Source organism: Oncorhynchus clarkii, chromosome 9, assembly GCF_045791955.1.
Source record: "Oncorhynchus clarkii lewisi isolate Uvic-CL-2024 chromosome 9, UVic_Ocla_1.0, whole genome shotgun sequence".
In the NCBI taxonomy this organism is placed as follows: domain Eukaryota; kingdom Metazoa; phylum Chordata; class Actinopteri; order Salmoniformes; family Salmonidae; genus Oncorhynchus; species Oncorhynchus clarkii.
Window position 1 is genome coordinate 70,719,614 of NC_092155.1, and position 21,756 is coordinate 70,741,369.

Consider the following 21,756-nt stretch of genomic DNA (forward strand, 5'->3'; position numbering starts at 1 on the left):
TATCTACTTCCCCAGAGTCAGATAAATTCATGGATACCATTTGTATGTCTCTGTGTGCAATTTCAAGGTAGTTTCTGGAGGCATTGCTAACTGATGTTTGCGCAATGACAAAGTCTGCAGGAGCAGCTAGCATGTTAGTAGAAAAAATGGCTTTATAGCCAAAATATTGAACTTTCCCTTTAAGGGGGATAGGGAGGGATATAATGTGATGGGATGTTTGATCTGCTGTGTCTGACCTTGTAATGCTGCAGGGTGTTGAGGCGTTTCCAGGAGCCCTGCACCACTGACGTCAGGTCCTCGTCAGACAGAATCAGGTGACCTGCTGTGCCCGCACGCCACTCTGATCAAGGACACAATACAGAAAATGAAACAGTTCATTTTAAATGACACGACCAAGGAGGGATTCTGAGTATGTCCATTAACTTGGATACATGTTATTTGGCTTGACTTCAACCTGGCATGCCAGGGTGGACGAGGATGTCACCTTTTCATATTAACAGTGAATGATAGAGAGCTGTAGCGGAGGCTCACCCAGGTGGAGAGAGTCTGTGTGGGGCCTCTGGGAGAAGGACATGCTCTTCCATGCTTGCTCCAGGAGCTTCTCCTTCACCTGGGTTATGGTGTCACAGTCCAGCACCTTGGCAGGAGCCGTCTGGGGCATGCCACCGTTGCCTGTCGCTGGCATGAGGACATTCAGTGTCTGAAAGGTTATTGGTGGATCATTATACCACTATCCTGAAACAAGGACTACTTCACCATGCTGCACAACTCCTTCCTTTCCAGCCTCTGCTTTGTAATGCAACAGAAAGCCTTGCATGTAGATGTGTATTAATGGTAAAGGGACATCAGGGATTGTGTGTGCTGTGCTCTCACCAGGGTTTTGTAATCTACATCCTCGCGGAGCAGCCTGTTGTCGTTGAGTGTATACTTGGCCTTTCCTGTCACAACGTCCACCGGTCCCTTGTCCACCTGGTGTTTAATGGCTCTGAACAGCATGTAGAAGGATTCCCCTGCAGTGTCCTAATAACACAACACAGAGACATGGTTCTCTGTCTCTTTAGTAAGGAGACAAGGGGTGAATGGGGACATGGTTGTCTGTCTCTTTAGTAAGGAGACACAGGGGGTGAATGGGGACATGGTTCTCTGTCTCTTTAGTGAGGAGACACAGGAGGTGAATGGGGACATGGTTCTCTGTCTCTTTAGTGAGGAGACACAGGGGGTGAATGCGGACATGGTTCTCTGTCTCTTTAGTAAGGAGACAGGGGGTGAATGGGGACATGGTTCTCTGTCTCTTTAGTAAGGAGACAGGGGGTGAATGGGGACATGGTTCTCTGTCTCTTTAGTGAGGAGACAAAGGAGGTGAATGGGGACATGGTTCTCTGTCTCTTTAGTGAGGAGACACAGGAGGTGAATGGGGACATGGTTCTCTGTCTCTTTAGTGAGGAGACACAGGGGGTGAATGCGGACATGGTTCTCTGTCTCTTTAGTAAGGAGACAGGGGGTGAATGGGGACATGGTTCTCTGTCTCTTTAGTAAGGAGACAGGAGGTGAATGGGGACATGGTTCTCTGTCTCTTTAGTGAGGAGACACAGGAGGTGAATGGGGACATGGTTCTCTGTCTCTTTAGTGAGGAGACACGAGAGGTGAATGGGGACATGGCAGGCTGAGAGACTCACCCTCAGGAAGGTAAACAGACACATTGACATCCAGTTGGTCAGCAGCTTCTCCACCACTGACTCAGTTCTGAAACAGGACATCATATTCGATATGAATGTGTCTGCTATTGATAAGAACACCCATCCACAACAGACTTTAGAAGACCTCGCAAGAAGCCTGTCATTACCAAGACTGAGGAGAACATCCTACAGATCATCCACCTCACCTTCGGAGCATCAGTCTGGGGTTCTTGGCCATGTACTGCACCACCAGGTCATTGAGCAGAGTCTTCAGGATGTCAGTGAAGTACTCCAGCTTCCCATGCAGGGCCACGGTGAGCAGGGAGGCCACGTAGGCCCGGTCCCGAGGGGAGAAGGTCCGCTGCACCTCCAGGGTGTGGATGAACTGGGGTCAAAACAGTGACACAGTGAAAGAGAAGCATTAAATATATGCATTATGATATTACTATGATATTACTATAGATGTTTTAGAGTCTGAATGCCATTGAGGTAGTTTGAGTTCAGTCAACAACAAAAGAGACTGGACATCATACTTATTCAGAGTCAGTTGAGGTTACCGTGGTGAGGAATAGTTTGCTGTTGAGGAGGTTGGACAACTGAACCAGCCCCTGCTCCACCGTCTGTCTACGGCACTCCGGCACGTCCAAATCTCGCCTCAGTGGCGACTCCCGGTGGCCAGGGAAGAAAATGCGCTCTGCATATGCCCTGTAGTCCAGGAAGGGGATACCAGAACCCACCAGGTCACTGGAACAGTCCATCATTTCAGTCATCAGGTCTGCACAAAGGAAGAGGGAGGGAAACAAAACACATTGAGATAGAATTAAAATCTTTTTAGCAACAGCATATGCAACCCACACCCGAAAAAAAACCCACTTTATTTATGTCCACTTTAGGTTTTTGAGATATAAGATGCTGTTATGTCCAGGTCTCGCTTGAAAAATAGATGTTTATCTCAACAAGAAAAACCTGGTTAAATATAAATTAAATAAAGAAATAAAACATTTATATGTGAATTTATTGCTTATGGTGCTTTCTCATACCTGTGAACTCCTTCTTGCAGCGGTCCCTCACACTGGTCTCCAGATTCTCCAGCTGAATCTGGACCTTCTTGTAGTCTCTCACGGCCTGTTTGCTCTTCCTCCTGACAGAGAGACATATGGACAGACAGAAGAACTCACATCCAGTATACCGAGCATTACTTTGAACAGATGAAATGGTTTATACTTGGTAGACTAATGACTGTGTCGGCACCCACCTGTATATGAGCACTATGACGAGGATGATGAGGGCTACGATGGAGGCCCCACACCTACCTGTATATGAGCACTATGATGAGGACAATGAGGAGGCCCCACCCCCACCTGTATGTGGGCATTATGACGAGGACGATGAAGGCTATGATAGAGGCCCCACACCCACACCCACCTGTATATGAGCATTATGACGAGGACGATGAGGGCCATGATGGAGGCCTCACACCCACCTGTATATGAGCATTATGATGAGGACGATGAGGGCTATGATGGAGGCCCCACACCCACCTGTATATGAGCATTATGACGAGGACGATGAGGGCTATGATGGAGGCCCCACCCCCACACCCACCTGTATATGAGCATTATGATGAGGACAATGAGGAGGCCCCACCCCCACACCCACCTGTATATGAGCATTATGATGAGGACTACGATGGAGGCCCCACCCCCACACCCACCTGTATATGAGCATTATGATGAGGACAATGAGGAGGCCCCACCCCCACACCCACCTGTATATGAGCATTATGACGAGGACGATGAGGGCTACGATGCAGGCCCCACACCCACCTGTATAGGACCATAATGATGAGGACAATGATGAGGCCCCACTCCCACACCCACCTGTATATGAGCACTATGATGAGGACGATGAGGGCTACGATGGAGGCCCCCACCCCCAAGCCCACCTGGGCCTCCAGTGGGAAGGTGGACTGGACCTGGGTGTCATACTGCACTCTGCCCAGGGAGAAGTTCAGGTTGCCCATCTGGACCTGGGACAAGACAGCGATGGATTTTAGAGTGGGAGGATTGATGTGTTTTATACTGTACATCTCAACCGCACATCTCAACCCTACTATCACCACAAATATAGTCACTAGATCATCCATCAACAGCATTACTCATCACATTCAGAGTTACAGGTGTGACTATCCTCCAGAATGTAAGACGTGCCCTCTCTGATTTCCAATTTCAACAGTGGTAACCCAAGGAGTGAGGACGTACAGTGAACTCGGGGAGAGAATCCATGCCCTCCTGCTTCTTGCTGGCCATCACTGAGGGCTGCTTGGATGGAGGCTCACAGTAGAGGTGGTTATGGGTCAAGGTCTTCACCGAGCACACCCCATCCCCGATCAGAGCCACCACCTCCTCCTTAAAGATGGCCAGGTCCAGGTTCTCCCCCTGATTCAGAACCATACTGATATTAGACAAAAACAGACAACACTCATAGGCTCTGAAAAACTGTTGCAGAAGCTGTTATGGTAGTTGAGATGGGATGTAGCAGACACCTCCACAGAGATGATGCTGCCAGGTTTGTGCTGGTAGGGTTTGCTGGGGTCATTCTGGTTCAGTGGGATTAGGATGGGGTTGAGCTCGTAACTGAAAGCTCCGCTGCCCACAGCGCTGAAGTCAAAGTGCAGGTTATCCAGTAGGAAGTCCACCTTGACCCGGGCACTGTGGGCCTCCGTCCCCACGGCAGGCGTAGGGCACAGCATCAGAGAGGAGCTGCTCACGGCACAGCGCGTCTCAAACTGGAGAGGGGGAGATGAGACAGAGGAGTTGATTTATAAACTGGAGAGGGAGATGAGACAGAGGAGTTGATTTATAAGCTGGAGAGGGAGATGAGACAGAGGAGTTGATTTATAAACTGGAGAGGGGGAGATGAGACAGAGGAGTTGATTATAAACTGGAGAGGGAGATGAGACAGAGGAGTTGATTTATAAACTGGAGAGGGAGATGAGACAGAGGAGTTGATTTATAAACTGGAGAGGGAGATGAGACAGAGGAGTTGATTATAAACTGGAGAGGGAGATGAGACAGAGGAGTTGATTTATAAACTGGAGAGGGAGATGAGACAGAGGAGTTGATTTATAAACTGGAGAGGGAGATGAGACAGAGGAGTTGATTTATAAACTGGAGAGGGAGATGAGACAGAGGAGTTGATTTATAAACTGGAGAGGGAGAGATGAGACAGAGGAGTTTATTTATAGATCAAGCACATAGAAACGTGATATTTTTTGCAGCAAAAAGAGTAAGGATGTTTTGCCATTTGCTATTTAGGGAAAGCAGTGAATAATTCTCAACTTTACGGTGATACATCACAGGACATTATCAAAGAAAAGAGTGTCTATCCCTAAATGGAAGCAAGGAGACAACTGAACATCATATTAGAGGACTCAACACGCATTTCCAGTTGACCTGTTTGACAACACAGAGCATGTCTTCAGGACAGTCTGGCTCAGGAACTATCCGTCTTTGCCTCTTGAGTGGGATTTCTCTACGTCTCACTCTACTCTCTCCATCTCTGCTGCTCCTCCTCGTCCGCCTGTTCTTCCTCGGAGAGAGGGACTCCAGAGGACTAACTGTCACCCGGATTCTGGGCTCCTGGACTACATCTCTGCTGCTCCTCCTCGTCCTCCTGTTCTTCCTCGGAGAGAGGGACTCCAGAGGACTAACTGTCACCCGGATTCTGGGCTCCTGGACTACATCCAGGTTTTGTCCGGACACACGTATCAGTCTTCCACCACTGGACACAGAGAGAGAAGACTTTAATAACAAAATTGTATATATTTCTGACACAATGTGTTGTGAGTGACAGTGTTCCACCCACCTGAGAAAGCTTTTGGAGGGTGTAGCCATGGTTACGTTAGGGTCTGAGGTGTAATAGTAAATGTCTCCCTCTAGATGGCGCTCTGCTCTACCAAATCGGACAGTGATTCCATGTGCTCCAGTTCTGTTGCTGCCTCCAGTCATACATGTAATCTGGTCATCCTTGACCTCCGAGGAGCTAAAGAATGAGTTGAACCAGATATCACAACTACCGCTACAGAATGTTACAGGGCTTTTATTGAGGAAACTGAACAAATGAATTATGAATTATCTCACATAACGCAGACACCACTGTAAACCACTGTTTGATCTGGTGACGGAATGTTACAGATACGTAAGAGGCTCACATGAGGCATGGGACTCCTCCAATCAGCACGCTGACCTCACTGAGGTGTCCAGTCTTCAGGCTCTGGCCCATTACGGTCAATGCAGAGCCCCCAGCCTTGGGCCCCTTACGAGGGGCTATCTCCAACAGAACTGGGTCCTGAGAAGAAGAGAAAGGGCATTAGAAAAGAAAACTTTATCAGACTTCATTTGAGGGCCAGTATTGTCCACTCGGCTAGATCAGCATTTTAATAGAAGATAACAAAGTCTGTTATATATACCTGGAAGCTGAACCTTTGACTGGAGAGTCCAAGCCCTCCTCCTCTCACCTCGACTGAGGCCTGGCCACTCTTCTGTCCCCCACTGGCTGTGGTCTCACACACAATCCTACAGAACAATGGAGGATTAAAGCAGGTTACTACTCTGAATGCAGATACAACTAGAGATGCAGAATATAGAAAAAAATAAACGTATTTGCATGAGAAGAACATTACCTAGAGGAGATCTCATATCTGCTGTTGATGACCGTGCAGGGGACACCAACTAAAGTGACAGAGTTCTGGATGTCTTCAGCTTTCTGTCCCAGATTGGAGCCTGAGATGGTCACCACAGTACCACCATCTACTGGTCCAGAGATGGGCTCCATCTGCAACACAGTCGTGGAGAAGTCAACAAACGAGTCTATTTCACTGTCTGAAGACGAAAACACATGAAAGGACAATGACCCAAATCAAGCCTCACAAAGTGGATGACGGGTGCTGGGCAGGACTGCTTGATCTCGCCAGCGCAGGAGTCCCGGTAACTGCACCTGGAAAGAGCTCCCCCGCACCACACACAGCCGTACTTCTGATCAGCCATACGACACCGGCTGCAGTCTGACCGGCCCACAGAGCAGTTAAACAACGTCACTGGAACAGAGAGGATACCACAAGTCAACGACCCAACAACAGCACAGATCTACATCAATAGGTCTTCTCCTTTGTAACCTACCATGAAGGTCGTCAGCACTATCAATCTGAAAGGTGTCTCTCCTCCTCACATTGATCACGGCATCGTACTCCTCCACAAAGGCAGTATAGGCATACTGCAACAACATGACAAAATAAGTCAGTCTTAGCCGTGAACGTAATCATAGCTTTCCTGCATAGCTCGGGGCGGCAGGGTAGCCTAGTGGTTAGAGCGTTGGACTAGTAACCAAAAGGTTGCAAGTTCATATCCCCGAGCTGACAAGGTTGTTCTGTTGTTCTGCCCCTGAACAGGCAGTTAACCCACTGTTCCTAGGCTGTCATTGAAAATAAGAATTTGTTCTTAACTGACTTGCCTAGTTAAATAAAGGTACAAATAAAATAGTTGAAATATCACCCTTCAAAAAACATGAAACAACCTACAGACAAACACTGTTCAAATGAACAGCATTTTTGCAATACCACATAATCTGATATTGAATAGAGAGTGACCTGGTGTAGCTGGCAGGTGATGAAGTAGAGAGAGGGCTGGGTGTCCTCTGTCTCCACGTACGCGTCCACCACCACTGACCGCCCCTCGATGGTCAGGACACACTCATAGTCCAGACCCTCGTCCTGATCACACACAGGCACATGCCAGTAGATGACATACAGACCGCATTTCACACACCACGCACCTGAAGACAAGTAAACCCTCAGCCAGCATTCCTCACCCACCTGGAAGAGGTGAAGGTGGCGTCCCACCAGAGTGATCTTCCGCTCCACATTAACAGGAAGTAGAGAGGAGCCCTGGACCTTCTCCACACACGGGCAGTCCTACTCACATTATAGAACATATGTTAAAGGACACACACACAGGGGACATCAAACGTATCAGCATCCTACATCCCCAGGTGATGTCTCGTCAGTTTCAGTCATTAAAAGGGCCGTTCTGCAGTTGCTACATACATTTCGTTGACTTATAAATTAATGATATGTACCCTTTTATTCTTGAAAAATATAACTTATAAATAAATGCCTCATGAACTTAATTCAACTGTCGTATCCCATCAGAACCCAAACATAAGCTTGTTTTACCCCGATGTTTTTAAACGAAGTAAATAAATAAAAAAACACTCTATAACATCAAAACATGGCTAAAACTATATTTTTTTACGTCACGGATGGTGAGTCCATGCATTCATAGCTGTCTATGAATTTGAGAGTGGCTACATTTCTCTCAGCCCCATCCCTCATCTGTTGACCAAACCAGGGACACTTTGTTATTGTTTAAAACTATAATTGCTGCTTTAAACCAGATTTACTGTTAGAACAATTAACAATTAATCCCACTCCAAAATGTTGCTCTATAGTCTAAAGGTCTATGACATGAGATCGAGGAAAATAACAAAGAAACACTGACAAACATGGTGTAAAACAAAAAACAGCAGGTTTAGTGTGAACTGAAGACAGCCATGTTTTGATGGCTTGAGCTCCAAAGCAAAGCAACTTCAATGACACTCAAAACACACAACATAATGGTGATGCTGTTTACACACATCACACATATCATGACATAAATAAGAGGGTAGGAATTTGGGATCAAATTAAGAGTAATCTATTTAACACAATGCAAATGCACTTATCTGATTAAACGCATGTCTTGTACTGGGTGCATCAGCTAGACAGCCACTGGCAGTGGAAGCCCTGGCCCACTCACCAGCAGAGCAAAGGAGTCAGACTGGTAGTCTGGTGAAGACTCAGACTCAGGGTCAGTTGTGAGGGTAAATGATTGAGAGGGCTGGTTTGGTTCATCAACTCCAGAGGGCACTGTGGCAGAGGATGTTGCAGGGTCCATCTTTGTCTTGGTCTCTCCCTCCCCCTTGTCCCATTCCCCGGTCCAGGGGGGTGAGGCTGTACTTTGGAAGGGGGCAAGGGGGATCTCATCCCTGTCAGAGCCAGTGGGCAGGTCTACTAACAGGGGGACAACACTGGAGATGGTTGAGGTGGTGTCAGGGGACGAGGGCTCCATCCCAGTGAGGCCAGTCAGTCCAGCAGTACTACTAGGAAACATCTCTAGAGCCTCGGGCCAGTCTAGCAGCTCAACCCTGGTGACTGTTGTCTGCTCTGTTCCACCAGTAGTCCTGGGGAGACTCCCGTCTCCATCTCCCTCCACTTTGGTCTCTTCTGCAATGGCCCCTGCCTGCAGACTGGTTGTCACTTCCAGTGCAGTTGTAGCCTGGGTGGCCAGTGTGGTTGAAAATGTGGTGGTGGCGATGGTTTGTGAGAGGGTGGTGGGGACTGCAGTGGGCTCGGCGGTGGTGGGGAGAGTGGCTAAGGGCACATCCGTGCTGGCTGGGACTGGGGGAGTGGTCCTAACAGATACCTCTGTGTATGGGAGTGTTGGAGTAGCCAGAACAGTTGGAGTTACAGTATCAGATTGTTTGGTTGCTGGGGGAGTGGCTGTTGGTGGTTTCAACTTGAGATGGTAACAACATGACCAGAGAGAAGGAGAGAGGAGGGAACGACAGTAAAACGACAGGATAGGCAAGAAATATATGCAAATAAGACTGACATCACAAAAAAAAAAAACTAAACGTTTACAAACAAAAAAAACTAAAAACAGAGACAATGGAATACGACAAGACATGAATGAACTAACAGTTACCCTAGGGCAGTTACCAGTTTCTCTACAAAGCAAACCTGAATAGGCTGGTTAGTAGATATAGTACGTTCCAGCTAGCAGTCCTGTAACTGCACTGACTGATAACCGTAGGTGGACTTACGTGTTTGTTGTAAATTGTGACTCCATCATCACAGGAAGTGTTGGGGGTGCAGAAGTGCTGGTGAATACACCAGTTACAGCCCCAGCGACTGCTCACACACCCTCTGCACCTGAAAACAGAGAGAAGACGGAGACAGTGAGAGGTTAACAGGGAGAGAAATACAATTGTATTGAGGTAAAATGTCAGCATTTTAACTTACGGCATGCCTCCAGAGAGCTGTTGGACCACGCCACAGTCAAAGAAGGTGAACTCCCATGCAGCCACTGTCACATTGAGGAAGCGAAGGGACAGAGGGACGGTGACGGAGTCTGAGTAGGAGACGACATTAGTAGGATAGTTAACTATGGTGATAATTGAGAATGAGTGGAATCATTTCGCATTGTGTATTGGTCTCCCACCAATGTCACTCACCTTCTCCTTGGCCAATAAGAGGCAGCCTTCTGGAGTCGGGGGTAGAGCAGGTCACACCAGTGTCTGTTACGTTGGCAGGACTTTCCACATCCTGGTAGAAACATTTGTATTCTTCGCCTTCCACTAGACAGGGCAACCCCTTCACTGAAACAGCAATCTGAGAGATCGACAGACCGAGACAGAGAGAGACAGAGACAGAGACAGAGACAGAGAGAGAGAGAGAGAGAGAGAGAGAGAGAGAGAGAGAGAGAGAGAGAGAGAGAGAGAGAGAGAGAGAGAGAGAGGAGAGAGAGAGAGAGAGAGGTCAAAGGGTATTCATCTTTTTTTTAAAAGCTCAAAACAATCACTGTATCTTGCTCTTCTCATGTCTTACGTCTGTCTTCACTCCAAGGCTGATGTTATACAGGCTCAGGGATTGGATACTGAGACACTGCTGCTGCTGGTCAAAGCTCCACAGCCACTGGCCCTGCAGAGCCCCCCGACTGCACTGGGAACGCTGGCCACACCTGACATCACAGGGGGATGTGGGGGTGAGGGGTGGAACACAGGTCCAAAGAGAGGAACAAGTGAGAAGTTAACTTCTATTAACTTGACTCTCTGTGGTATAGAATTAGAATAGTCAGTTGGTGCTTCCTCACCTGCCCTCCAGAACACACCAGCCACAGTACGGCTCTCGGGCTGAGAGACAGGACTGACAGTCCAGGTGATCTCCACACTCTGCCACCGGCCGCTTCTCCACCTGAAATGTTACCCACACATCCCTTTCTTAAGAACATCTGTACTGTATGTACTGTATATACATGGACAATGAAGCCATAGAGGTGCTATAATTGTTTTTCCTAGCCAGGTTTTCTAATCTAAAAGGGAGAGTGCCAACAGACAAAAGGCAACAACACACCTGTACCTGCCCTTGATCTACTTCACTGCATTCCGCCCACCCAATCAAGGAAAAAAACGACACGTGGCTAAATCTAGTTGATGATTCCTTTTATTTATTTACCTTTATCTAACCATGCAAGTCAGTTAAGAACAAGTTCCTATTTTCAATGACTGTTCAGGGTAAGAACGACAGACCTTGTCAGCTCGGGGGTTTGAACTTGCAACCTTCCGGTTACTAGTCCAACACTCTAACCACTAGGCTACCCTCCTGCCCGATATTAGGAGAGTCAATTAGCTAGAGATGATGTGTTTGAGCTGTGTCTTGCTGTGTGGCGTCCACTCAGACTAACCATTGTGCTGGTCATGATGTAGATGTGCGTCTCCATCTGGTCCAGGAGGAGGTCACTGCTGATGAGTGAGTTGGGCTGGATGAGTATGGAGGAGTACTTCTCCACCCTACCTCCAGAGCCTAGAAACACCTGGAAGGAAGCAGATGGTTATTGTCATAAACTAACAATAATTGCCAAGTAGGGCTGTGGCCGTCACAAAATTTCGTCACACGGTGATTGTCAAGCAAATAACTGTTGGTCTCAGGGTAATTGGCCGTTAATTAACGTAAACACATCTAGCATCTCCTGGCTTCCACACAGAGCCTACAAGCCACTGATGCAGACCTTTGGAACATCTACATTTTAAAAAGTCTATAAAATCCATGTAATATAGCCTACACCTTCACAATAAATCCATGTAATATAGCCTACACCTTAACAATAAATCCATGTAATAGAGCCTACACCTTCACAATAAATCCATGTAATATAGCCTACACCTTAACAATAAATCCATGTAATAGAGCCTACACCTTAACAATAAATCCATGTAATAGAGCCTACACCTTAACAATAAATCCATGTAATGTAGCCTACACCTTCACAATAAATCCATGTAATATAGCCTACACCTTCACAATAAATCCATGTAATAGAGCCTACACCTTAACAATAAATCCATGTAATAGAGCCTACACCTTAACAATAAATCCATGTAATATAGCCTACACCTTAACAATAAATCCATGTAATAGAGCCTACACCTTAACAATAAATCCATGTAATAGAGCCTACACCTTAACAATAAATCCATGTAATAGAGCCTACACCTTAACAATAAATCCATGTAATATAGCCTACACCTTAACAATAAATCCATGTAATATAGCCTACACCTTAACAATAAATCCATGTAATATAGCCTACACCTTAACAATAAATCCATGTAATATAGCCTACACCTTAACAATAAATCCATGTAATATAGCCTACACCTTAACAATAAATCCATGTAATAGAGCCTACACCTTAACAATAAATCCATGTAATAGAGCCTACACCTTAACAATAAATCCATGTAATAGAGCCTACACCTTAACAATAAATCCATGTAATATAGCCTACACCTTAACAATAAATCCATGTAATATAGCCTACACCTTAACAATAAATCCATGTAATATAGCCTACACCTTAACAATAAATCCATTATTTATTTTAGACAGTACTAAAGAAGCATGATTAATATTTCAGAAGAACAGCATACTCGGAGTTGTCCTTATGTTAGGTCCTGATCTGGCTATGCCAAATGGCTGTGGGCTACACTAGTTCATTTAGCAGACAAGATTTGCTTAGAAGTCTGTGGCATTATTTTATAGTATGAAGAATACAATTGAATAAAGCCGAATAAAATAGAAAGGATATGTTCTCCAAACGATTTGAGGGAGTGCGCACATGCGGCTATTTTGTGGCATTATAACCAGAGAGGCCCGGCTTCCGAGGACGAGCTCGGCATCAATTGTCCCGTTGAGCGTAATTTCAGTTTGCTTCAGGTAAATAGGATTGGTTGTTGGACTCCCAATAGTATGTTATACCTCATCCCCTCCTTCAGGGAACAGTAGTTATATTCATAACTGTACGTTTTATGTTTTATATGTTCTGTATGTGCTGAGTGTGTACTGTACTGTACGTTTTATATGTTCTGTATGTGCTGAGTGTGTACTGTACTGTACGTTTTATATGTACTGTATGTGCTGAGTGTGTACTGTACTGTACAGTACGTTTTATATGTTCTGTATGTGCTCATTGTGTACTGTACTGTATGTTTTATATGTTCTGTATGTGCTGAGTGTGTACTGTACTGTATTTTATATATGTTCTGTATGTGCTGAGTGTGTACTGTACTGTACGTTTTATATGTTCTGTATGTGCTCATTGTGTACTGTACTGTAGGTTTTATATGTTCTGTATGTGCTGAGTGTGTACTGTACTGTATTTTATATATGTTCTGTATGTGCTGAGTGTGTACTGTACTGTACATTTTATATGTACTGTATGTGCAAACCCCCTGACGGCACGGGGACAAACGTTATACCTCGTTCCCTCCTTCAAGGAACCATAGTTATATTCATAACTGTACGTTTCCTTTTAGATATAAAATCACACCCCAACCCGGCTCAGAGGGTACCAAACTAGGAGGCCCACGGCAGCCCACACAGTTTCCACGGGCTCCAAATAGGGGTTACAGAAGCCACCTTCTTCCCTAATACTTAGCTGAGAAGCCTAAACTGTCAGATCCCCATATAGGGAACCAGAACCTGCTGCAACTTGGCTATGTGTACTGACATACTGCCACTGCAGCCCAAGTCCCATGATCCCACAGTTCCAGAAACAATACTTAACTTGCAAGCCTGAAATGTCACAACGAACCGCAAGTCGAAAACAACAGAACACCTCTCGTGACCTGGTAAAGAGCACACGCACGCTGCATAGCAACGGCCAGAGTCGATGAACCATGGCAGGATGAGGGTCAAACCCACAGGGAACTGTGGTAACCCTACTTAATGCACACTCTGCGCACTGTCGCACAACTCGGCAGCCCAAGGCTAAAACCTGCAGGAAAACTGTGTTAACCCGGTCAAAATGCTGCCTAACATCGACCAAGTCCATAAACCCTACCGGTTTCCTAAAAGGCTCACACCGAGACCTGAGGAGTCTGGAATGCCAGAACACACACAAGGAACCGCAAATCCAAGACCACAGGGCACCTGCTGTGACTTGATAATGCGTTATCGACGAACCACGGCAGACCAAGGCTCAAATCCAAAGGGAAACTGTGGTAACCCGGATAAATAAATAATCTGCTCGCTGCCTAACATCCACTCCTGGACCCAGCCATAAGAACACTATGAGACACACTGGGAGCACCTACGCCCAAGCAATAAAACCTCACAAAGGTATGTGGGGAACCCCCAACTCGCTGCAGCACAGATATCACCAATCTTCATGCCCTTGAACAATGCCCAAGAAGCCGCCACACCCCTAATGGAGTGAGCATGCATGCAGCGCTAGGCAACCCTTGTCCTTTGCTGTCACAAGCCAGGGAAATGGCTTCCACAATCGAATGAGAAAGACTCTGCTTAGAAAGTGCCCTACCCCGAGCTGGATTAGGGAAACAGACAAAAAAGCTGGTCACAAATGTGGATCTCCTTGTTCCTGTCCATATATGTGCGTAGTCTGCACCGGACCCAGGCCATGCAACCTCCAGTGTTCACTGGAAGCAAACAGAGGAGGTGAGATAGGGACCTGTAAGACATAGGTATAACCATTGGAGCAAAAGCTGCATTAGGACGTAACCTCACATTGGACTCGCCAGGCGCAAACTCAAAACAGGAAGGGTGTTTTGAGCGTGGAAATTCCAAATGCGATTGACCGACGCCAAGACTATGAGCAGGGCAGTCTTGTAGGAAGAACCTTCAGGTCCACAGACACCTTTGGTTCAAACGGAGGTTCATTCATTGTGGAACCGCACCACCAGAGGATGAGACCATGAGGTAGAGCCATCAATGGCTACATGACATACCGAGATGGCTGCCATATAAACCTTCAATGTGGAAAAAGGCACTGCTCAAAAATCTCTTGCAAGAATTTCAAAATGTCCACCAAAAGAGCTCTGAAAAAGGATAAACTCCTTTACCCTGACACCAACTCTCAAACGCAGTCATAATCACATTCAAGGGTAAACCCCAAGCCAACAAATTCAACCATTCAGGGTCCAAACCCACAGACCCGTGCGCCTGGGACAATAGATCCAATAATGCAGCCCAACAGGCGGATTATCTCTGGGAACCAGGGTTGTCTGGGGCAACGGGGAGTCACCAAAATCGACAACAGATCCCCCTGATGGACCCTATCTTCAATGGCCTGAATCAGGTTCACTGGAGAAACACATAGAACCTTATCCGAGGCCAGTGATGTGCCAAAGCGTCCGTTCCCAATGGAGTGCCTGGATCCCTTATTGAGAAAAACAGACGACAATGTGTGTTCTCGCGATGCATAAGATCTAGGTCGACTCGGACGAACCGGTCTCATATCTGGGCCACCACTAAGTGGTGCACTCTCCACTCCGTAGAGGTAGGACCACCCCCCTGGAATGTAGATCCTCACCCACGTTGAGAAATCTGGGAAGATACGTCACCCGGAGCAACAGGAAATGCACACTGGTCCATATGAGCAGATAACAGGCCAGAGAGAGTGACCGCGTCCCTCCCGGCATGTTGATGTAGCCACCACCATCCTGTTATCACCCAGCGCTGAAACAGACACATCAACACATCAAGTCCCAGAGCCACCATATAGAGGCCATCAGATCCAATAACCGCAGGCACAGAGAAAAGGCACTGAGTGCCCAAGCTGAAACCGTGTCAGACAGATCCAGAATGTGACCCTCCTCTGTTGGGACAAAAATACGGTTCAGAACCGAGTCCGGAGCGAGACTCAGAAACAATGCGCTGAGCCAGAGTCTTTTGATTCACTATGAACCCCAGAGACTGAATATGGGAAACCAGCGTGGCAGTGTAGAGCTCCACAAGTTCCCTCAACTCCGCTACGACCAGCCAATTGTCCAGATAAGCCAATACCCTGATCCCCTGGCACCACACCAGTGCCAAAGACGCCTCCACCACTATAGAAATGATGGCGGAGATGGAGAGGACAGGAAATATAGTACAGCACATGAAAATATCCATCCTTTATATCTATGGACATGAACCAATTGCTACAATAGCCGGAGAAGTGTGAGCATTTTAAACTTGCAACCTTGAGGTGCTTGTTTAAAACACGGACCATTGACGCCAAGAAAAGGAGGAGGACACACAGCAAACTGTTGAACTGGAAGAACTCCACTGGGGGGGGAGAAAACACCATCAAAGCCACGTTCAACACCAACACTCTCCCCTGTCAAATCCAAAGCCAGGGCTTCAGGCTGGCCCGGACTGATGTCATCCGATTCACACTCTGAAAACACTCCAGAGCCATTCAGGGATAGTATATCATCCCAGGAATCCTAACTCTGAACACTGCCAGAGAAACCGGAATGAGCCTCACTTGGCTGGGCTCTACTCTATCCACCAATCTTCTACACAAAGTCAGCCCGACTCCCAATGGAAGTTGACCCCAGCTGGAGACAATGGTCACACAACTGGTCTGAGCCAAGGCCTCTTGAGTGTGTTTCAACCCAAGGAAATAGGACAGCACTCGTGAGTATCTTTTAATTTTCATTTTGAAAACCACATGAGATTTTAGTTCATTTTTTCAGAGTTTCCCTCGCGATGTCAGATGTGTACGTACTGATAGCAAAATCAGGTGCAGGAGAGCAGAGATTTGTGAACAGGCGCACACTTTATTTAGGCAAAAGTGCAAAACGCGCAAAACAGTCACACGCGACCCCAGGAGGGGCTTTCGAGGGCGGGCTCAGCATCCATTGGCCCATTGGCCATGATTTCCGTTTGCTTCAGGTGAATAGGATTGGTCGTTGACTCCCCATAGTATGTTATACAGAGTGACCGACTGAAAGGCAACTGAAAAAGAGAAGTGACATTTGTGGCTAGCATATGTGGCTAAAAGCAAATTAAAGGTGCATTTGCACTATCTACAGGATTGTATTGGGAAGAGAACAGTTAATTTGATTGTCAGTCAGTAAATCTAATCTGGAGGATACCATGACACCTTTTCCTAAGTGAATCATAAGCCCTCAAACTCTCAAGTTACCTGAGTTTAATGAGATTAGCATAGATTTGATGTTGGCCTCTATAAGCCTCCAGTGAACGCAGTGCTGTAGGAATCTCTTTGGTTTGTCAAGTGGACTCTCAGAACATCTTAGCGAGCCGACACAATGGTTTAGAAACCTGAAGGTGGTACCCACATTGTGTGTGTGTGTGTGTGTGTGTTCACGCATGCATTTGCACGTGTGTGTGTCTGAATGCTGTTTGTGGAATTTGGTGTACACAGATGAGATAATCCTTTTAAAACAGGTAACTTCAGTGGGCTGCATGCTGAGGGACTCAAAGCCCTCTCTTCTGTTCTGTCTGGGGCTGAGGAGAGAAGGGCTGAACGAGGAGGGCTGAGGGTGGAGAGATGAGGAAGGCCGAGGGGTGGAGGGCTGAGGAAGGAGGGCTGAGGAGAGGAGGGCTGAGGGTTCCCCCACCTCCCCTGGCAACGGCTTTAACAACACTACTAAACGATGTCTAGCTCCATTTGAGTAGAAGTATGTCTGAAACAATGCTATCTTGATCTAAATCTCATGTATTACCTCAAACATGCTTCATAACCTACTGTAACTTGGCATACCTTGTGCAAATTTCCTTTAGAGTCTCCTAAAAAGGCAATTGTGTGCCCCGCCCTCACACTGACAGCCACAGCAGTGAGACGGGCGGACGGGCTATCCAATACTGCCTCAGCTTCTATGGGCACCCTGCTGGCCATTGGACTGGGGGTGTGGTCAGAGCCACAGGGATAAGCCTTCAGGGTGTTCTGGAACACAGAGAACAAACAATAGATTTCTCTCTAGAGAATGTTCCGTTCACATTATCACCGGAACCTGGTTAGTCATTTCAACAGTATTACTTCCATTCAGTAATAATTATTCACATCATTGACTCACAGTCTAACCAATCCTCTTAGTTCTAATAAAAGGATTAATATTAGATTAGAAGCATACCAAAACTGCAATCTTGCTCCTTTGATTTTGCTTAACACCCTTAAATCCATACCAATAAGTCTTCAGCAAACTCCAGTAAATTGGGATGTATTTTGTTCCAGGACTTGTTTACTTTAAGATGCATTGTTTACCAAACTAACTTTCTGTTACAATCCATCTGTCCGTCTCGTTGGACTTCAAAGGGCTCCTCCCCATCCTTGTCAGCCTTCATTTAACAGTCTGATAGCTGAGTTGGGACAGTTTGTTTTATTAAAATGCTCCAGGCAAGCAGGCCTGATGAGCTCTGGGCTCCGGGCCCAGACTGGAGGTCATCCCGGGGTCGTAAGCCTGCATGGCTACTTCACTCACAGGCCTCAGGGATCTCTTGGCTGTTTGACACAGGGTTCGTTAAGGCCCTTTATGTTCCATTTGCCTTCCTCTCTCTATGGCTGTTCTGCTTTAAGCATGGATCTAGTCCACTTCCTGACTGCGGAAGCCAATAAGCATTACAGCGGTGGTAGGTAGAGATAGATAGAGAACAAGTAGGATTTCACTAGATTATAAGGCATTCCATTGCTAGTACCCTGACGTTAGGAAAAATAAGGTACATGCTTGACATTGAGCAGTGGAAACCTACACTTTCATTCTGATGAACCAGAGGAATCATGTGAACGGTTACATCTGCTTCTCTGAATAACTTACCGTGGGTAAATTGGCACAGCTGGACTTGACCTCGTACTCGATGTAGGCCACCTCCCCTCCTCCCTCCACCCGGCCATCCTGCGTGTAGCACAGGTCTCGTGTGGAGTCGATGTGTCTGTCCAGCTCGTCCAGGGCGTACACACACAGAGCCGAGTCGTCTGAGGGCCCGTTGGAGGAGCTGGCCCTGGTGGAGAAGAGCCCAAGAAGTTTCTCCCCCTCTCTGCCGCCCCCCTGACCCACCTGGGCTGCCTGCAGAAGGTTGTAGTTCCTCTCTGGGGAGGAGGTAGAGGAGGAGTGACACACCAGGGGTACCTCTACATAGGAGTAGTAGGAGGAGTCATCCAGACACACGCGGGCAGCATACGTACGGTATTCCCGCGTCACAGCCTTAATGTCACGGCGATAGAACAAGAAGTACACATGCCCATGCCGAGCGAAGGCAGCTACAAAATGGTGGTCGTACTCCGAAAGCCTTCCCGCCACGGCCAGCTTGGCGGTTTCGTCGTATGAGAACACAGGCTCGTGGGCCAGATGGCGTGTGGAGATGGGCGGATGGCTGCTTGTGTAACCACGGCCCACATAGAGCACAGCCCGCTCCCCGCCTCGGGGCCCCACCACCAGCCCCACGGTGGACACCCCCGGGTCGTTGGCCGCCACGTACTGGGTATCCACCGGCCTCTCTGTGGAGAACAGCACCTCCTTCACAGAGGTTAGGCTGCGCTTCTGGCAGGTGCCTTGGTGGACGTTACCACAGGTGATGAGCTCCATGGCTGAGGGGTCCACCAGGAGCAGTTTGTTGTGGTTGGAGGTGTGCCGGGCCTGGGGGCAGTTGGCCTCTGTGACAGGGGGAAGACACTCCTTACTATCAGTCACTGGGCCGGTCCTCTCCTCCTGCTCCAGACGCAGGCCGTCCAACCCGTCCAGTTGGAAGAGATGGTCCCTGGCCCCCACGTAGACCGTGCCTACAGAGGGGTCTGGGTGCAGGACCAGGTGCTCAAATGAAGTATCATTTCTGGAGAAGCGGGGATAAGTGCAGACAGCGAGGGAGCATGTGGTGGTGACCAGGAGGAAGATGAGCGGGGCTGAGATCAGAGACATCCCAAGTGGCATGGCAAATATTCTGCAAAGACAAATACAGTTAAAGGACGCTCAACATCAAGTTTGCTACACAAATATATTTCTATACAGTTATACAATGTCTAACCATTTGTGTCCGACGTTAAGCTCAAGTCTCCTCCTCATCCACAAACATAAACCATTCTTGTTCACTCCACCTGTAGAGAAAAGAAAATTACATTACAATCGAATATCACCCAATAATCCATCAGGAGTTACATTGGTTGGATCATGTTCAAGGACCTGCCATGCAGACACTTTAATGAAGTGATGCAGCACGTTCTCCGTTTAGACACTTGTCACTCGTCACCTCACTACTCCAGTGAATCAATGGGCCAGTGGGACACCGGGAGCCCTCTAGTACAGCTGAAACCCTTCAATAATTAAACATCTCTCCCCAGTCCTCCCCCTAACGAAGAACTTAGTGCCACAGGGGGTGGTCACGTCTTGGACAGTAACCTCCACACACACTGTCACAGGGGGTGGTCACGTCTTGGACAGTATCCGCTAAGCCCACTGCCACAGGGGGTGGTCACTTCTTGGACAGTATCCGCCAGGCTCACTGACACAGGGGGTGGTCACGTCTTGGACGGTAACTCCACACCCACAGGGGGTGGTAACATTGTGGACAGTATCCACCTAGCCCACTGCCACAGGGGGTGGTAACATCGTGGACAGTATCCACCCGGCCCACGGCCACAGGGGGTGGTAATGTCTTGGACAGTATCCGCCTAGCCCACTGCCACAGGGGGTGGTAACATCGTGGACAGTATCCGCCTAGCCCACTGCCACAGGGGGTGGTAACATCGTGGACAGTATCCGCCAGGCCCACTGCCACAGGGGGTGGTCAAGTCTTGGACAGTATCCGCCAGGCCCACTGCCACAGGGGGTGGTCACGTCTTGGACAGTATCCGCTATGCCCACAGCCACAGGGGGTGGTAATGTCTTGGACAGTATTCGCCAAGCCCACGGCCACAGGGGGTGGTAACGTCTTGGACGGTAACTCCACACCCACTGCCACAGGGGGTGGTCACGTCTTGGACAGTATCCGCCAGGCCCACTGCCACAGGGGGTGGTAACATCGTGGACAGTATCCGCCTAGCCCACTGCCACAGGGGGTGGTAACATCGTGGACAGTATCCGCCAGGCCCACTGCCACAGGGGGTGGTCACGTCTTGGACAGTATCCGCCCGGCCCACTGCCACAGGGGGTGGTCACGTCTTGGACGGTAACTCCACACCCACTGCGACAGGGGGTGGTCACGTCTTGGACAGTATCCGCTAAGCCCACTGCCACAGGGGGTGGTAACGTCTTGGACAGTATCCGCCAGGCCCACTGCCACAGGGGGTGGTCACGTCTTGGACAGTATCTGCCAAGCCCACTGCCACAGGGGGGGTCACGTCTTGGACAGTATCCACCAGGCCCACTGCCACAGGGGGTGGTCACGTCTTGGACCGTATCCGCCAAGCCCACTGCCACAGGGGGTGGTCAGGTCTTGGACAGTATCCGCTAAGCCCACTGCCACAGGGGGTGGTCACGTCTTGGACGGTAACGCCACACCCACTGCGACAGGGGGTGGTCACGTCTTGGACAGTATCCGCTAAGCCCACTGCCACAGGGGGTGGTAACGTCTTGGACAGTATCCGCCAGGCCCACTGCCACAGGGGGTGGTCACGTCTTGGACAGTATCTGCCAAGCCCACTGCCACAGGGGGGGTCACGTCTTGGACAGTATCCACCAGGCCCACTGCCACAGGGGGTGGTCACGTCTTGGACAGTATCTGCCAAGCCCACTGCCACAGGGGGTGGTCACGTCTTGGACCGTATCCGCCAAGCCCACTGCCACAGGGGGTGGTCAGGTCTTGGACAGTATCCGCTAAGCCCACTGCCACAGGGGGTGGTCACGTCTTGGACAGTATCTGCCAAGCCCACTGCCACAGGGGGTGGTCACGTCTTGGACAGTATCTGCCAAGCCCACTGCCACAGGGGGTGGTCACGTCTTGGACCGTATCCGCCAAGCCCACTGC

At 48.3% G+C, this 21,756-nt stretch overlaps 1 protein-coding gene across 1 annotated transcript in view; it reads right to left on the bottom strand.

The window, feature by feature from the left end:
- Positions 1 to 19,870, bottom strand: part of LOC139416889 (plexin-B1-like) — a 36,341-nt gene extending 16,471 nt beyond the window's left edge. The window contains exons 1-30 of the mRNA XM_071166048.1: positions 19,819 to 19,870; positions 18,615 to 19,734; positions 17,564 to 17,746; positions 11,237 to 11,365; positions 10,646 to 10,746; positions 10,381 to 10,513; positions 10,008 to 10,164; positions 9,796 to 9,904; positions 9,597 to 9,705; positions 8,531 to 9,289; positions 7,549 to 7,647; positions 7,324 to 7,446; positions 6,857 to 6,950; positions 6,608 to 6,774; positions 6,361 to 6,512; positions 6,148 to 6,253; positions 5,890 to 6,026; positions 5,544 to 5,720; positions 5,386 to 5,459; positions 5,132 to 5,295; positions 4,222 to 4,464; positions 3,938 to 4,114; positions 3,557 to 3,705; positions 2,717 to 2,817; positions 2,234 to 2,451; positions 1,883 to 2,061; positions 1,677 to 1,743; positions 874 to 1,020; positions 532 to 700; positions 237 to 340 (exon numbers count right to left, since the gene is read on the bottom strand). Of these exons, the coding sequence (XP_071022149.1) occupies positions 237 to 340; positions 532 to 700; positions 874 to 1,020; positions 1,677 to 1,743; positions 1,883 to 2,061; positions 2,234 to 2,451; positions 2,717 to 2,817; positions 3,557 to 3,705; positions 3,938 to 4,114; positions 4,222 to 4,464; positions 5,132 to 5,295; positions 5,386 to 5,459; positions 5,544 to 5,720; positions 5,890 to 6,026; positions 6,148 to 6,253; positions 6,361 to 6,512; positions 6,608 to 6,774; positions 6,857 to 6,950; positions 7,324 to 7,446; positions 7,549 to 7,647; positions 8,531 to 9,289; positions 9,597 to 9,705; positions 9,796 to 9,904; positions 10,008 to 10,164; positions 10,381 to 10,513; positions 10,646 to 10,746; positions 11,237 to 11,365; positions 17,564 to 17,746; positions 18,615 to 19,724 (5,637 nt within the window). The 5' untranslated portion in view covers positions 19,725 to 19,734; positions 19,819 to 19,870. The remainder of the gene's footprint in view (positions 1 to 236; positions 341 to 531; positions 701 to 873; positions 1,021 to 1,676; positions 1,744 to 1,882; positions 2,062 to 2,233; positions 2,452 to 2,716; positions 2,818 to 3,556; positions 3,706 to 3,937; positions 4,115 to 4,221; positions 4,465 to 5,131; positions 5,296 to 5,385; positions 5,460 to 5,543; positions 5,721 to 5,889; positions 6,027 to 6,147; positions 6,254 to 6,360; positions 6,513 to 6,607; positions 6,775 to 6,856; positions 6,951 to 7,323; positions 7,447 to 7,548; positions 7,648 to 8,530; positions 9,290 to 9,596; positions 9,706 to 9,795; positions 9,905 to 10,007; positions 10,165 to 10,380; positions 10,514 to 10,645; positions 10,747 to 11,236; positions 11,366 to 17,563; positions 17,747 to 18,614; positions 19,735 to 19,818) is intronic.
- Between the last annotated feature and the right edge of the window lie 1,886 nt (positions 19,871 to 21,756).